The sequence below is a fragment of the Antennarius striatus genome, chromosome 17, assembly GCF_040054535.1.
Source record: "Antennarius striatus isolate MH-2024 chromosome 17, ASM4005453v1, whole genome shotgun sequence".
NCBI classification, from domain to species: domain Eukaryota; kingdom Metazoa; phylum Chordata; class Actinopteri; order Lophiiformes; family Antennariidae; genus Antennarius; species Antennarius striatus.
Window position 1 is genome coordinate 8,990,102 of NC_090792.1, and position 16,920 is coordinate 9,007,021.

Consider the following 16,920-nt stretch of genomic DNA (forward strand, 5'->3'; position numbering starts at 1 on the left):
ACTCTAATATTTCGTGGGACTGCCTGTAGCTTTGATTACGGTGCGCATTTGCCGCAGCATTGTTTCGACAACCTCGTACGACGTCACAGCATTTATTTCTGTCCAGAATTACATTAATTTTTGGCCGAGTTCTTGTATTGACGATAGGAGTCAAACCACTCTGCAAGGTCTTCTCCAGCACATCCCATAGACTTTGAATGGGGTTAAGCTCAGGACTGTGGGGGCAATTGATGTGTCAAAATGATATCTCACGCTCCCTGGACCACTCTTTCACAATTAGAGTCCAATAAATTTTGGCATTGTTATCCTAGAATATGATCGTGCCATCTGCGAGAAAAAATCCATTTATGGGATAGCCTGGTCATTCAGTACATTCAGATACTCAGCTGACTTATTTTTTTGCTGAATAATATTGCTGAATCTAGACTCGACCAACTGAAGCAACCCCTGATCATAACACTGCAATTTGCTTATTGAAACCCAAACACTGACTTTTTTTTTGGCTGGGCAGTGTATCTCAGGATAGAAAATATCTCAGACTGTAGATCAAAGGTAGTGTTATGATCTATGGTCTTACTCGTTTTTCTATCTTATCTGGTTCCTGAGTGTACAAAACTTGAAATTTTACCTTGACCTACTTTTCTCAAGAACATCTCATTTTCATCCCCTTTGCCGCCCGAGTAATGTGCTTTTTGTTATGTCTTTCTGTCTGCAACGTTTGAGAAGATATTTGGTGGACGAACGGACGGACGGACAGACTGATACACAAACACTGACAATTACAATACATCACCGTTTCGCAGGATGTAACAACTGTAGCGTCTATGGATTTGACTTCTTAGTTTTTCCCCAAACTTTCTTTTATTCTGGCTTCAATTGTTGGTCTTATGTCTCAGTGTGTGCCCCAGAGCTAGTTTTCATGTATTGCATAATTTGCACAACCACTTCCTATTGCACCTTCATCATGTAATGAGTAGCTCCATGACTCATAGCATACTGCACGTCAAAGCATGAATAATCTCCCTAAATGATGGCAAGGGGCTAATCTGATGAAGAAGGAGTGATACGATGAACAAGGTACTGGGGGTCCTGTAGATTTGGGACACTGTACGAGAGAAAACAGAAACATGCCAACCATTCTCCTTCAACCAGTCTGCTTCAACTCTAGACGAGCCCATGCTGCCACCTTCTGGATCAAAGCTTTTAATTATGAAAGAATCATTTCCAATAACACCACACATGGTATGAACAATGCACTTCTGTCATGATGATTTCACATCTGCTTTTTACTATTGTTGCTTGTTTTTTTTAAAAATTTCTGTCCGTATTGTGTGACTTTTTGGATGTGTTTTACTATTTGTGATTTACTTATTAAGCAAAACTACCAAGGTTTTGTAAAATAATGTTGCTGTGTTTGATATATAACACGCTGCATGCCCTTGTTTGAAAAGTGTTTTAGAGTGATGCATTTTAAATAAACTTTTATTTTCAGGGTCACAGGGGATTGATTCGCATCCCAGTTGACAATTTGCGAGAGGCAAGGTACACCCTGGACAGGTCACCAGTTCATCAGGCGTGTCAACTACATTCACAAGTACGTACGAGCAAAGTAGAGACACAAAAATGTACACAAAATATGTGTTTTTGGACACAGTATCTGGAGGGAACAGACAGAGGAGGTCTGGATTAAAACCTTTAGCCTTTTCTACTGCTCCTAGAAATTTAGAATGAATTTCTTAAATAGTTATCTTGATATATTTCAAAATGGCTGTGATTCAAGACCGTCTTGACATGTGTCAGGAACTGAAGTGTAAATCTATTTGATTTATCATTGCATATTCAACAGAATTACATGATAATTTAGTTTTGTTTTTTTTTAAAGTATTGCTATAGTTACATTCCATTGCTGTACAACACGCTACTTAGACCTGTATGACGGAATCATTTCATGGGGAATATCTACATATGACTCAGAAAGAAATCTTTTATAAATAAAATTTGGTGAATATAAATCCCCTCTCCAGTCTGTTTACGACGGAATTATCCCACTTTCAGGGACAGAAAAGGGAAGTTTTCTCAAATCCCTGAAAATAACAAAAAAACAAACAAAAAACGTGGTCAAAAACATACATAGATGCATATATAATATCGTGACGATCATTTATTTCGCGCTGATGAATAAAATCATTACAGAACATCTCTCTCACTTCTCTCCCTGCTTGTTTGTCTGCGCTTCCGTCACAGAACAAGCAGCAGGGAGTGGCGTGGAGTGGAATTTCACTTCCTGTGTCTCTCAGGTGACTCACCTGGGCAATGTCGTCGATTGTTCGAGTTTTTGTCGACATCAAACAGGCTGGCCTTGATCTCTTGTGAGTTTCGAGCTCGTAAAGAATCATTTCGTGGAGTGGAGTGTTCGTGAGTCATCCGTGGGACCGCGCAACGGGGAGCCAGGAGCGCTAACAGGACCTTGGATCTCTGAGAAGCCGAGCGTCTCTTTGCGGCCTTCTGGAAGAGGTCGACTATTGAAATAGGAATAATAATAACTTCTATTATAATTTTCTACCGTTCATTTTTATTAAAAAAGAAAAGAAAAGAAAAAAGATTTCCCGTCTATTAATTCTAGGACATAATAAAAATGACTCTACTTCTTTGGGGACATTTGGGAGCGCTCCTCCTGGTGTTTCTTTTGGACTCCACTCGTGGGCAGGAGGTCGGTGAGGAATGCCTGGCACAGTTCAAGATGGGCCGGGAGCATTTTATTCTGGACACGGACGAATCTGTGAAGGACGGAGCGACGTTCCTGTCGTCTCCGCCTCTGACTCGGTACAAGGACTGCCTGGGCGCCTGCTGCAAGGATCCGCGCTGTAACGTCGCCTTCATGGAGCGGGGCCCCGAGGAGGGCCAGGTGCGCTCCTGCTTTCTGTTCGACTGTCTCTACCACACAAAGTACGTGTGTCGCTTCGTCAAGAAGACGGACTACATCAACTACTTTCAAGACTCCGTGTACGAGAGTTACGTGTCAGCTGATGTCACACCAAGTAAGACCCAAATCTCTATCATTTTAGGGCCCTGGTGTGAAAAGAAACACTCAGTTTGAATTTTACTGCTGTTGTGTGTCAAAAACAGAATATTATGTGATAGTTAAGGTCTAGTCTTGGGGTGGTAACTTCATTTTCACAAGGGGCCACATGAGAAACCTGAACAACCACACCAATGATAACGAACTTAATTCTTAATGCTCAACTTTCTTCAGCTGTAACGTGGACTAAATTACAGTAAATATTTTGAATTTGAATATTTCTGGTGTTTAATTTATGTAATTTGTGTGTATGCAAGTTATGATTGTTTTCAAGTGGTTCAGACGGGGGCCAGATGTGGCCCGTGGGCCAAAGTTTGCCCACACATGGTCTAGTCAGATGAACACCTGTAAAAAGTAAATTTCCGCCCAAGGGTTCCCACACCAGAAGGCTTTATTTAGACACAACAGTTCATTTACACAAGGAAAAATTAAATATTTACTACTTTAATCTTTTGGTTGTCTGTGTTTAAACCCAGATAGGAACCTTCAGTTCAGCGTGTTCAGTCATGCGGGGCCATTGTGGCCCCTGGCTCAGGTTTCTGTTTCTATCCTCGTCCCCTTCAGGTGTTGGACCGTACTGTATCGGCCTTTCACTGTAGAGTTTTTCTATGTGACGTGTGTGTTGATGCTGTGGTGTCTTTCCAGATGAAGTGGACAGTCCTCCGGTGGCCAATGGGGGCCAGGACCGGGTGGTCCAGCCTCAGGACACCGTGATGCTCAACGGCATCGAGAGCAAAGACGACCAGGGGATTGAGTCGTACATGTGGCAGATGCTCACAGTGTACCCCTACGCTGTCATTGAGGTGAGGATGGACACCACACCCGTCTGAATTTCTAACAGTTCTGTCAGACATTTAAGTTTGGATAAAATGCTCTTTATTCTATGTTAACACTCAATCCCTGTGTCCAGAAATGCCTTTAGTTATTTGCTATGATGCTTGTATTTTTTTGTCACTTAAAAATGCCACCGGAGTCTCATTTGTCTGTCCACGTGCTGCAGAAAACCAGGTTTGACGACCAGATCATGGTGTCCAACCTGACGTCTGGGATGTACAAGTTCCAGCTGACCGTCACCGACACCAGCGGCCAGTCCGACTCCACCAAAGTCACCGTTCTGGTCTTGACTCCGGAGCAGTCTGAGCGTGAGTATCTAAAACCTCAGCCAGTTACGAACATACCCATTGATCGTCTTTATTCTGTAGGCCTAATGTTTCCCACCGACCCAACTACAGTTTAGTCTGTGAGCAAATGGAGATGCACAGGGATGTTTGGTACTAGTAATGGCTGAGTTTTGTGATAAACATGAGTCGTGTGTATTTGTTGACATTTTTATCGGCTTACCCAGTCACCAGTCTTTTGTTTAACGCTGTGATATATTTAAGGGACCAAGACTTTCAGGTAAACCTTTCTCCTTCATTCAAATATTGCTATGTTGCAATTTGTTGGGCCTATGTAGCAAATTTCAATATTCAAACAGGTTTTTACTGGTCGCGTGTGTGTGTGTGTGTGTGTGTGTGTGTGTGTGTGTGTGTGTGTGTGTGTGTGTGTGTGTGTTGCGACACATCTCATTGTTTAGTATTTGTCACAGGCGTAATTTGCTCCGTGGAAGTTGTGATCGAACCTGTCAGGACCTGTGTAGTTCCTGTGAAGCGACTGACAAAACGGCACCAACAGAGATAACAGCCTAATGGCAAAAGTTAGATTAAACCCTATTGTGCTTTTGTAAGCGGAAATGTTTCACAAGTTGCTCCCCTATCCTACAGCAACCATCGCTTGCGTCACACAGATTATCCGTTGGTCTTTCTTTTGAAACACACCACAGCGGCCATGTTTATGTTTAGGGCTTCCTTTAAAAAAAAAAAAAAGAAAGAAAGAAAGAAAGGGGGCAGTGCAGAATGTGGATTTTACTGCTCACCTACTGCCATCCCACTCTCCACCCCCACCTCAATGGAACCCGTCTGTCAGGTTTCAGCCTGGGTTACACAAGAAAGAAGACTTTGTGATCCTTTTGAATAAATGTTATCAAGAACATAAAGGGAACTTTTTTTTCGTGCTCCTGGTTAAGTTTTAAGGTTGACTTCAGATTTAAGGGAAAGAAAAGGTTTTAAAACTCATTCAGCCGCTTGGTTAGATGTTGAAGCAATGTGTTCTTAAGGTGTAATCACTGATTCCATTAGAAGTCAGTTGGGATAACATGGGAACCAGGTGATGAGACCAGTTCGTGGTCTGATGTCACAGTCAGTGCTGTTTTGTGTGTGTCTCAAAAAATAACAATGCTGCACAGGTGTGCTTTACTTAGAAGATGCATCACCAACAGCATTCAGACAATCAGTCTTTAAGTTCACCGTCTGCTGAAGCACAATGGGACTTTTCTTCATAGTTTCATTTCTCTACACAAAATGACTTTTTGTAAAAATGTGTCTGTCTACTCATGAGACTGACACTGAAAGTAGGAAGCTGGTGACAAACCGCACAAGAAAATCCAACTGCATTTGGTATCACATACAAGACAAATGAGTCACTGTTTGTCCATCTGGTTCATGGATTTGACATGTGTGTCTTTGTTAACTGTCTAGTGAGGTCCTCTGGAATCACCACACAAAATTGCACCACACAAAAAAAATGTCCGCAGCATCACAATCTTGAGAAGAAAATAAATATTAACCTTGTTAAATTAGTTGAAGGCTGGAAAACATTACAAATCTCTGTTGCCACAGCTGTTGCCTCTGTGATAATATTACTAGTGAGGGATTACATGTAAATATTAATCCATTCGAACCACAGTTCAAGGAGATTAACCAAAAAACACTTGTGAATCAACCATGGTGCAATATTTTGTGTCCCGTCAGACCACTGCATGGCTCCGATGAAGATTGGGCCGTGTCGCGGCTCCTTCCCACGCTGGCATTACAACGCCGCCTCCAAGAAGTGCGAGAAGTTCATTTTCGGTGGCTGCAGGAAGAACCTCAACAACTATCTCACCGAGGACGAGTGTTCCAGTGCCTGCCAAGGCTCAGGTATCCTCTGGGGTTTCATGCATCAATTTGTCATTCTTTTTTAAATAATGCACAGTGGTGATTGAGTTGCATTCAGCATGTGTTGTTGTTCCATTGTGTCTTTTTGATTATTACTACTGGGAGCTGCCATCATCAGAAATGTTCAAAGAGGATTCAGTGTTTTTAATATTGTCAGCAATATTAACTGTCTAGAAAAAAAATGAAAAATGCCCTGAGAAACATTTGCATAAATAGATAGAATGGAACAATAAATAGTACCTTGAGTTAGATGTAGTCCTTCAATAATATTTTTCTTGTACAGAATGTGTGCTGGGCATTGTCTCTGCTTGGGGTCTTCTTTACTCACCTGTTAGACACCTAACTTAAGTATTTTTAAATATAGACTGTTTTTGGTTTTCTTTCAGAAAAAAGTGTTAAAAGTGGTCGAGGTTTGCCAGTGCCAGGGGTTCAAGGTACGGGTCATCTTCTATGTATTCTACCATTATAAACTCTATTAGTCCTCATTTGTTTGTCACATCTTTTTATTAGAGGGTTAAAAAGGAGAGCGAAAAGCACTTAGAGGAGTAAATGCATCAATGCCAGGCAAGGAAAAAACAAAGAAAATAATAAATCAAATGAATCTAGTGGAATTAGAAAATCAGTAAATATCTAGTAAACATGAAAAAACTAAAAGCCAGATCACTAAGTACTAATAATATTTCCATTCAAGAGAGATTAAAATGTCTGCATCACAGCTGGCTTAAAGCCACAAGTCTGGTGCAGCACATGTGATCACTTCCTCTGTGTTTGTGTGCTACAGTAGAAAGATGTGACGCTCCGTGCACCGTGGAGGAGTTCACCTGTGACAACGGATGCTGCTTGGATCCAGGGCTGGAGTGTGACTCAGCGGCACAATGTTCTGATGGTTCGGATGAGAAGACATGCAAGGACTGTGAGTAGTGACCAACTACATTGGACTTCATTTTCATATATGCCCATGGAGTTCTAAATGCAGCTGATGAAAATGTCTCTTGCTAACCTCAACTGTCTCTTGTGCCTGCTAGTGGACGACAACTTTAATAAACTGCTGGAGATTCCGGTGAATGAACGAAAAGGTGATTTGAAGTTGGTTTCTCTTGATTTGTTCTCACCAGAACCGCATTTCCTTATTTTAACACTTGACCCCAATAGTGGTGAATCTCACCCTGCCTGCTTATTCATTGCTGCTTACAGTTCGCTGCACAGAGGTTCCTAGCACTGGACCCTGTAGGGAAAAGAACACCAAGTGGTTCTACGAACCCGTCAAGCAGAAGTGCGTAGCCTTCAACTACGGTGGTTGTCGGGGAAACGAGAACAAATTTGATAACCCAGAGTCGTGCAAGAAATTCTGCGATGGAGTAACAGGTTCGTTTTTTGGCTTCTTTGTTGTTGTTGTTTTTTTAATAGACATCCACCTCCTTGTACCGACTGCTTTCTAACCACCGAGCTACCTGCCTGGCAGGAAGCAGTTGGTTACTTGTTCAAAAACCAGAAAACAGAATGAAACATAACTGTTGAATCTGAGATTTTACACTTAATGGTGGTGTCTAAAGCTGAAAGTTTCTGTGTGTGAACACCATAGTAAAAGGTTATGCAAAACAAAGATCAGATTATTACATGTAATGAAATCAATTAAATCAGATGCAACAAAAAAAAAATTGACATTATATCCTTCAGCCTCCAGAGCATTCTTTCGGTTCTATAGCCTGGTTGCTACTTCATGACTGCTGGAGGTGTGGATACTAGAACTGTCACCTGATTAGCCTCTAATACGACAACACATTCAAGTCTCAACACAAACAGCTGGCAGCTGCACTGCATTTTGGGTAATGTGTCTGGCAGTTTTTGACATGAATGAAGATGAAAAGTGTAGATCTGTGGCTGTATCAGGGCAGTTCTCTTAAGAGTTAAAGCAGATGGTTTGGGGAGCTGTTGTGATTCCAGTGATGTAAATCAGTCTGTACGGAGACGAGGCATTCACAGCTTGTTGTTACCTCCCTGAAGTGACCGAAAGGTGTTGCTTTTTAAAACCAGAGCGCTGAAGTCACGTTTTGTGTGTGTCGTGTGTGAATTCTCAAACTGTGCATGACTTGTTCTTTATTTCAGAAAAAGACATCCATTCCGTAAACATGGAACGTGAAAAAAGAACAGCTGGAAACCAGACAGGTATATTGCCCTTTTTTTTTTTCAGTCTAGACTCAATGTCAGCAGCTCCTGATTCCTGGTCTCTTCAGCAGTGGTGACCAGTTTGCATCCTTTCATTGTAGTTTCTCTGAGGACTCTACCGCTAGGTTGTCATTTTCATGTTTTTTTTGATTGCTTCAACAGTTGTCATGGCGATCGCTGCCCTCCTGGCTCTAGCAATACTCATCCTGTTAGGTGTCCTGATCTACTGCCTGGTGAAGGGGAAGAAGTCCTCACAGCACCAACGCGTGCCTGTCAACACCGTCCCCGTCACCTTTGAGGACCGAGAGCGCCTGGTCTACCACAGCACCACCAAGCCCATCTGACCCAACGTGAACGGAGCGACGAGAGAGGAAACTGAGCCCACTGGCTGTGTTTGAGTATTGGAGGGGGCTCATTTTTAGTTAGCCCAGATATGGGTGATACACACTGAAGGGCAGAGTGTCTTCAGGGATGAAATGTGACGTCTAATGTTTTTGGTTTTAGCTTATTTTTAATGCTGTGGCTCGTTGTTGAATATCAGATTTTATTCAAGTGAAAATGAAAAGATTTTTAGCAGCAGATGACATCTACCGGACATCATCCCATGACACCAGTTTAAATTCACAAATATTTGTACTTCTGCCTTTTGAGATAGGAGCATTAGTGTCAGATCATTGCTTGTCAGGTCCTCATCATTACTTCAGATGAATAGTTTATATTCCTTTGGTTCTAAAACATGAGCTCTAGGAAATGTTGTAGATGTTGTATATTCTATGGCGATCCCTACAACCTCCTGCCACACCTATTTCATCAATGTCAGATTTATTTTTGTCCTGTTTAAAACCATTGTTACATTGAATTACACATAAAAGCTCAATCTTGTACATAAATAATTTCATTTAAAGTAAAATTTCATGTGTGGTTGTATTGTCAATAGATTTCTGCTTAAAATAATTTTTTAAAGCAGTTTTGTTAAGTATTTAACATTTTTAACTTTGTGTATATGACCTGATTTAGGTTGCTATAAGTTTGGCAATATGATGTTTATACTAAATAAAAATATTCACTCTTGAGGTACTTGGGAGTCCCTGATTTGTTCAACAAACGACAGTTTTAGAAGTTACTGTTCCAGTATGATTGTCTACTTATCTGTTTGTCTTATACATAAATGTTTTGCCCTATATTAAACCTTTTCTGGAGACTAACTTTCAATCGCATTTAAATTTGAATTTGGTTGTGTACTTACTGTATATTTAAAATAGAATCATGCTTTTTTTTTGTTGACATTTGAAATATATTTTCCTTTTAACACAGTATAATTGCTCATATCCTGATTTTTCATTCTCTAACGAATATTTCTCTAAGCTTTGGATGTCATTCTCCTAACTAATTTTCCAATTCAGTGATATTTTTTGGACTTATTTATGTATTGATTGAAATAGTGCCAAAGAACTTGTTTATTATTTCTTGAATGTTTGCAATGCCTTCATTCAATTTAGTGTTTCCTAGAAAGTACTGTAGTCAGTACAGTGTTATGAAAGACACTGAGTCCTATCATTACCTTCACGCAGCATCATTGGTGTTTTGCAAAGGACCAAAGGATATGTTGGTCATTTCTGATCTCATTTTAAAATGTAAACTCATTAAGGTGTTTTTTTAAAAACATTAACGTGTTTAAGATGCCTGAGGAATGGAGGAGAAGTGTGCTGGTGCCCATTTTTAAGAACAGGGAAGATGTGCAGAGTTGTGGCAACTACAGAGGAATAAAGCTGATGAGCCATACAATGAAGTTATGGGAAAGAGTAGTGGAAGCTAGACTAAGGGCAGAAGTGAACATTTGTGAGCAGCAGTATAGTTTCATGCCCAAAAGGAGTACTACAGATGCAGTATTTGCTTTGAGGATGTTGCTGGGGGAGGATAGTGAAGGCCAGAAGGAGCTGCATTGTGTTTTTGTAGATCTGGAGAAAGCTTATGACAGGGTGCCCAGAGAGGAACTGTGGTATTGTATGAGGAAGTCTGGAGTGGCAGAGAAGTATGTTAGAGCGGTGCAGGACATGTATGAGGACTGTAAGACAGTGGTGAGGTGTGCTGTAGGTGTGACAGAGGAGTTCAAGGTGGAGGTGGGACTGCATCAGGGATCAGCTCTGAGCCCCTTCTTGTTCGCTATGGTGATGGACAGGCTGACAGACGAGGTTAGACAGGAATCTCCATGGACTATGATGTTTGCAGATGACATTGTGATCTGTAGTGAGAGCAGGGAACAGGTGGAGGAGAAGCTAGAGAGGTGGAGGTTTGTCCTGGAAAGGAGAGGAAAGAAGGTTAGCCGCAGTAAGACAGAGTACATGTGTGTGAATGAGAGGGACCCAAGTGGAAGAGTGAGGTTACAGGGAGAAGAGATCAAGAAGGTGGAGGATTTTAAGTACTTAGGGTCAACAGTCCAGAGCAATGGAGAGTGTGGAAAAGAGGTGAAGAAGCGTGTACAGGCAGGATGGAACGGGTGGAGGAAAGTGTCAGGTGTGATGTGTGATAGAAGAGTTTCAGCTAAATGAAAGGAAAGGTGTACAAAACTGTGGTGAGACCAGCGATGTTGTTTGGTCTAGAGACAGTGTCACTGAGGAAAAGACAGGAGACAGAGCTGGAGATAGCAGAGATGAAGATGCTGAGGTTCTCTCTGGGAGTGACCAGAATGGTTAGGATCAGGAATGAGTACATCAGAGGGACAGCACATGTTAGAGGTTTTGGAGATAAAGTCAGAGAGGCCAGACTGAGATGGTTTGGACATGTCCAGAGGAGAGATAGTGAATATATTGGTAGAAGGATGCTGAGTTTTGAACTGCCAGGCAGGAGGCCTAGAGGAAGACGAAGGAGGAGGTTTATGGATGTAGTGAAAGAGAACATGAAGGTAGTTGGTGTGAGAGAAGAGGATTCAGAAGACAGGGTTAGATGGAGGCAACTGATTCGATGTGGCAACTCTTGAAGGGAACAGCCGAAAAGAGAAGAAGATTAACGTGCCTTAAAATAGCACGGTGATTATGTTTATAAAAATACACTTATATCAAAGACAAGGATTTCTCTGTCTAGATAAGAAAGAGTTTTGTTTTTCCATAGTACTCAGACAACCCAGTCTCTGATGTTTTTCCAGATGAGTGAAATCACCTTGCATTCCTTCTGTGGATTTATTACGTACGGATCAGAGTAGACAGCTGTAACTATTGCTCCCAAGTTAGTTTCAGGTAACGTGCAAACTGACCACCAGGTGGCGACATTGCCCGATGAGTTGTTCCACTCTGTAGCAACGAGCCGCTGCGGCAGATTAACACGAACTGTATTTAATCTGAAATCTGTTTTTTCCGGAATCCCGTTTAATTTTTTTGTGATTTTGTAACACATCATTACGACTATAAAGCAAGTGAGGCCTTTTCCGATAGAAAGACAACGACATTACTTTTCACACTCAATATATACCAGGGAACTTTTCTCTCAATAAAATCTTGCAGTTTATTGTAGTCTTCACAGATAGAGCGGGGGTTGTGCAAAGCAAAAACGCCCTTCCCTATTTAATCAGCCAGGCATAAATTAGCACCCACCCAATTGATTCACTGAAGACGTCCTTTGTGAGTCCCTTCGTCACTGACCCGACAGTCATAAATGAAATTGACAGGGTTACATTTTATTTAGCTCTTTCACAAGTCTGTCATTGTGGGTATATGGTATACAATGGGTGAAAATAAAGAATATTCCCTTGGGGGAAAACACTGACTGTTTACTACGAATGAGTGTCAGTTTGGGCCACATGTAATTTTTCGACGTCTGACTTTTAAATTAGAATTATATTTGATTAAAAGTCAAAGTCAAAACTTATGACGTTAAATTCAGAAATCCAATTTCTGAATGTGGTTATCTTTGTTGTTTTTATTACATTCAAAGGGGGGATGTCAGAATTCAGCCTTATTATAAGAAATCTGATTCATCTCATACAATTCTGACCGCACAGTCAGTCAGGATTCAAACAAAAAAGAAAAAACTACACTTTTCCAACCTGAAAGATGCAAAAATACATCTGATGCAAAAAAACCACTGACCTGTCATGAACAGTCGGTCTTCTGTTCCATTCAATGGTTCCTCGTAATTTAGAAATATTTTCAGTATTCGACTTCCATTGAACTTTCTTGATTTTATCAACAGATAAGATTTTAAAAATATAAAATGAATAAATAAAAGTGTTGTTTTTTTTAACTTGGATATGCTTACTTGAGTATTTTCTTTTGTATAGTGACATCTGTGGTTAAAGGGACCAATTGTATGTATACATTAATAATAATTTATTTAGTCATTAAATGTACAGCAACTATCAGGAGTGATAAACATAGATGATTTTCATCATCCCCAGTCTTAATGAGCCAAAACACAAAGGAATTCACTTTCTTTTGGTCATTTCCCTATAGTAAACCTGGTAGTTCCCATATTTCAGATGGTCAGTGAACGCAGCGTCTTTTCTACTTGGTCCTACAAAGATGCAGCAGCTCCTGGTCGTTAGACGTGCTGATGACCAGCGCTGGGATGTGTGCGTCTGTCCGGCAATAACATGTGAAGAGAAGACGCGAAGACACGCAGGAACTTTTAAGATTTCCATCGAGAAACTACGTCCAAAACTTTTCCTGAAAACAATTCGCTGGAAGTTGTCGAATCCGGTGAGCTGCTCTTTGACAACTTTACTAAATGTGAGCTAACGCTCCGCTAGCTGTGACGTCAGTGACGCGTCCTCACATGTCAGAGTCTGTCGGTGTTGATGCTCCCTAAAATTCACCAAAAGACCTACTCAGTTTTGTCTGGAGCTGTCGTTTCAAAAGAGAAATTAGGGACCAACAGGACATGAAGCTGCCTCTGAGTAAGTGACAAAACATCTGCATGTGGACGTTTGTTCTTCAGGAATGCAGTTGTGTTTCCTTGACTTTCTGTCGGTGAGCTCCTGCTTTGTTCTCATCTGTCTTCCAGACATGGAAGATAGGTTTTAGGTGCATTTTTTTTATTTCTTTCTTTATTTTGCAGCATTCGTTTCGCAACATCCGAGCTTCGAAGGTTCCGGAGTTTCAGTCAGATAAGAGATGTTTGTCTTAGAACCGACTCACTCTCACCAGGGTGAACTTTGTTCAGCTGGAGATTATGGGGGTTTTTTTTCTTTTTTTTTAGGAGATTCTATTTTTCCACCTGAACATTATTGTCTCGACTTGAGAGACATGCTGCTGTTGAATCATTTGCCATTTCCTCTTTCACTGCATCCCATTCCCACCCCCCATGGTGCCCATACTTGGCTGCAGAAAACCTATTAGTTTTTTTTTCCTAATGAGCCCCCCCCCCCCATTGAGACAAAGTCAAGCTTTAAATGCAGCCTGTTCACAGGGCGATGACTTCCCCACCAGCTGTTGAAGAAGAATGGAACAAAATCAATCAGTTACTAGTGAAAAGTTCCATTTTCCACTCATTTGACCTCACTTGACCTTCCAGACAATAACCCCTCAGCCTCATTTTAGATAAATGTTTCCTCAATGCAATGAACAACACTCTCTTCCAGGTGGTCCACATAGAAAGAGTTTCCTGGATCTTAGAGTTGTTACTCTACTCCCTTTCCAAAGTCTTAGTTTGCTCCTACTGTGTTGTAATCAGCAGACTTTCAGAGGTGGTTTTATCTATGGAGGCCTTAAAACCTAACAAAAAAAACAAACAAAAATACTACCGAGCCCAGTTTTTCCATCAGCCACCTTCTCGAGCATTTCAACGCTCGATCTCATGAGACCATCAAGTCCCAGGATTTACAAGTGAGAGCTAGGATTACGCTTGTTAAATTTAAAGGAAAACCTGACAACTTTGTTTATTCAAAAGTAAAGTTTGTTCACCATAAGTGATTTAGCATTCTAGACAGCCATGGGGGTCCGGCTGTGTGTTAGTTGTTATGGTGTTGACAAATCCTCACTTGCAGTGGCATGAGGGGGCAGTTCCTGAAGCTGTAGTGTAATGCATCTTTAAATGGGTGCACTCCGCGTCTATTTGAAGAGCTGTCATCTCATTTTACCCAGCAGCCCTTTGCCCTCCCCTTCAAACACTGCAGGACATTATGGTGGACTACTTTCCCCACTGCTTCCCCGCTGATGTCTGTCATCTATAATGTTAAAGAGCTGGAAGTCTTCACTTGTCATTTCCCAATTAAGATGGCACGTATGTACTCCACTTGCCAGGTATGCATTCTGCGGTTCAAGGTCTCGTTGATGGGCGAGGTGAAAATGGCTAGTTCTTTCTTTGCACAACAGCAGGGAATGATTATTCTTCCATCAAGGGCTATTTTGGCCAGGGTGTTCATGCAGCATATGGGTAAAATTCCTGAGTTCCCTGTGGGTGTTCATTGGGATGGATAACTTATCACCACATCTAAGCGGCGTGCTCCAAAATGCAGCAAACTAAAATAAGAGGCTCATGTGTGTCTGCTGGAAGGCAAGGGTTGGGCAGTTCTTTTGTGGATTTTATTGACATGAAGAGGCAGCGCAATGGTTTATTGTTTTCCCCCAGTGAATGAAAAGCTGTTACTCCTGTGTGTCGGGGTACAAACTGCAGGAGTAATGTGGGAAAGGGGGCACTCTCAGAAAGAGTGTTTGTCAGAGGATATTTTCTACTAGGGTATAAGGGTTAGAGGGTGAGCCAGAGGTCTTGCAAGATAAACATGGCACCACTGCTGCAATAATAAAGACTTGCTGTCTCTGTCAGACCATAGGACCTTGGACCTCCACCAACCAGGCTAGGTTTGATGTTCATTTGGTCTGAATGTAAACAACCAACCTGACTGATGGCTTCTTTAAAGAAAACGTGCACCACCGTGTCTGACTAAAGGGATCCCAGAGGGCTCATATCATACTTTGAGATTCTTGTGGGCCTTTTTTGGGTAGATGGCGAATACAGGTCTCTAACTGGGAGGGAGAAATTCAGCAGGAATTCTTGGGGCTATTTTTAGCTTCTCCTCCCATCAACTTGTTCCGCCCAAGTAAAGAGCAATTTGTGCTGTTAATCGTTACACAAAAAGTTGAGGATTAATCTCTCTTTTTTTGGATTCAGCTGTGGGATCCAAGTTTGTCACAATCACTTGTGAGCATCATCAGTATACAGTAGAGCAGCTGAGTTCACAGGTAGACAACATCGTCTCTTCGAAATGAACCCACAGTCAGTAATGGGTAAACTTAAAGGTTTAAGTACGTATGATGTCACATCCTCTCTGACTTGTCTGTGCCCTCTGCAGCCCTTCCTCAAGGCTCTCCTCAACAGCAGCAGTCGTGTTTACCTTTGGTTTCCTCTGCAGACACGTTCTGTGGTTTCACTTGTGTTGTACGGCCTCATGGCTTGTCAGTGGTAATAAATACCCCAGATAATCATCAGCCCTCTGAGGACTCTTTCCTTTTAACATGCTTGGCCTGAGGTTTTGGTTCAAGCTATACGTTTGTCTGCACGTGTTATCTCAGACTGAGGCTTTTAACACATTTCTGGTTACGACTTTCCATTTTCTCCTTTATTTTGAAGAGCGCTCTATCATGCCAGCATCTGCAGCCCCTTAATCATCTATTTGTTGTGTTTTTGAAGAAAGGAATTCAGGCTTTGACTGCCTGGATGAGTGTAAAGCCTGGCGATTAGAGAAACAAGGAAGTTTATCTGCCCATCTGAAGAAGCGAGCCATTGCGGATCTCTCTTTTAATAACCCTCTGATTCACTCTTGCACCATCTGTCTTCAATTGAGGGGCAAGTTGTAGATTCCCTTGCGGGAGGTTCACGCTGCGGTTAATTCAGTCATCAGCTGTGAGAACCAAATGCTCTCCATTTGTGTGAAATGGCAGCTAGTTTAAGCACAGGTGGCTGGCTATCTGAGTGTTGGTTTGTATGGAGTGTTTTCATTAGGATTTTAAATTTGACTGTTCCGCTGTCCTAGGAAAACAAAGATTTTTCTGCATGTCAGCAAACAGGAGGTGAGTTAATGAGTTATAATTGTTGAGCTCTGTCCAGATGTACCAGATTATGGGTTAACTGCTTTACCATGTCCTGTTTGACACACCTCAAACATTTTCACTTTCTCCACCCAACCCATTTCCTACACCTATAAACAGTGTTTGATAAGACTTTGGGAAAACATTTTTATGACCCAGACTGTTTATGTAGGTTGGAACCTATTATTCCTAGTCTAGCCTTTCATTGACAAAAGACAGATTAGCATAGTTTTGGTGTGGTCATTAAACAGGGTTAGCTCATTGGTCACGGTTGTTGGGATTATCAGAGGATTTTCTTGGTTCAGTGTTCGTTGAGACAAGTGCAGAACCTGCCCCTTGACATGAATACTACTCCTGTAGGTTCCACACACTCACCCACCACTTGAAAGTCTATTAGCAAAGCTCAGTGAAAGGCCTTTGACGAGTCTTTACTTTGTATCAATGTCATTTTAGATGCTGCATTGACTGAGAGTAAATCTGGTTGTTTTATAGCTGTTATGCATTTTACTTCAAAGATCCAACGAGGTTATTGATTTCATTCTGATCCACATTCAAGGCAAGGTAGACCATTATAGTTAAATCAGTGTTTCTCATTGTCAGTCCTTGATACCGAACAAATCTA

The 16,920-nt window shown here is 41.5% G+C and overlaps 2 protein-coding genes across 4 annotated transcripts in view; both read left to right on the forward strand.

Moving 5' to 3' along the window:
• Positions 1-2,269: 2,269 nt before the first annotated feature.
• Positions 2,270-9,366, forward strand: spint1a (serine peptidase inhibitor, Kunitz type 1 a). The gene is made up of 10 exons (XM_068338317.1): positions 2,270-3,038; positions 3,725-3,882; positions 4,080-4,221; positions 5,929-6,096; positions 6,501-6,548; positions 6,896-7,027; positions 7,140-7,190; positions 7,309-7,479; positions 8,221-8,280; positions 8,443-9,366. The coding sequence occupies exons 1-10, from the start codon at positions 2,636-2,638 to the stop codon at positions 8,622-8,624; spliced, it is 1,515 nt and encodes a 504-aa protein (XP_068194418.1). The 5' UTR covers positions 2,270-2,635; the 3' UTR covers positions 8,625-9,366.
• Positions 9,367-12,777: 3,411 nt separating this feature from the next.
• LOC137610788 (pleckstrin homology domain-containing family G member 3) overlaps positions 12,778-16,920 on the forward strand; it is a 28,992-nt gene continuing 24,849 nt past the window's right edge. Inside the window, exon 1 of one of the 3 annotated variants that reach the window (XM_068338597.1) lies at positions 12,778-13,168. Coding sequence is in view for 1 of the 3 variants with exons in the window: in XM_068338596.1 (XP_068194697.1) it covers positions 14,443-14,513 (71 nt within the window). In the remaining 2 variants the exon portion in view is untranslated. Of the gene's footprint in view, positions 13,169-14,401; positions 14,514-16,920 lie in introns of those variants that run through there. The other 2 variants (XM_068338598.1, XM_068338596.1) reach the window with 2 other exon arrangements.

Bases quoted from the DNA above. Each gene is read 5' to 3' on its own strand.
- spint1a (XM_068338317.1), top strand. From the start codon at position 2,636: ATGACTCTACTTCTTTGGGGACATTTGGGAGCGCTCCTCCTGGTGTTT. The intron at 7,480-8,220 runs GTTCGTTTTTTG...TCTTTATTTCAG, and splicing joins ATTCTGCGATGGAGTAACAG to AAAAAGACATCCATTCCGTA. The intron at 8,281-8,442 runs GTATATTGCCCT...TTGCTTCAACAG, and splicing joins AACAGCTGGAAACCAGACAG to TTGTCATGGCGATCGCTGCC.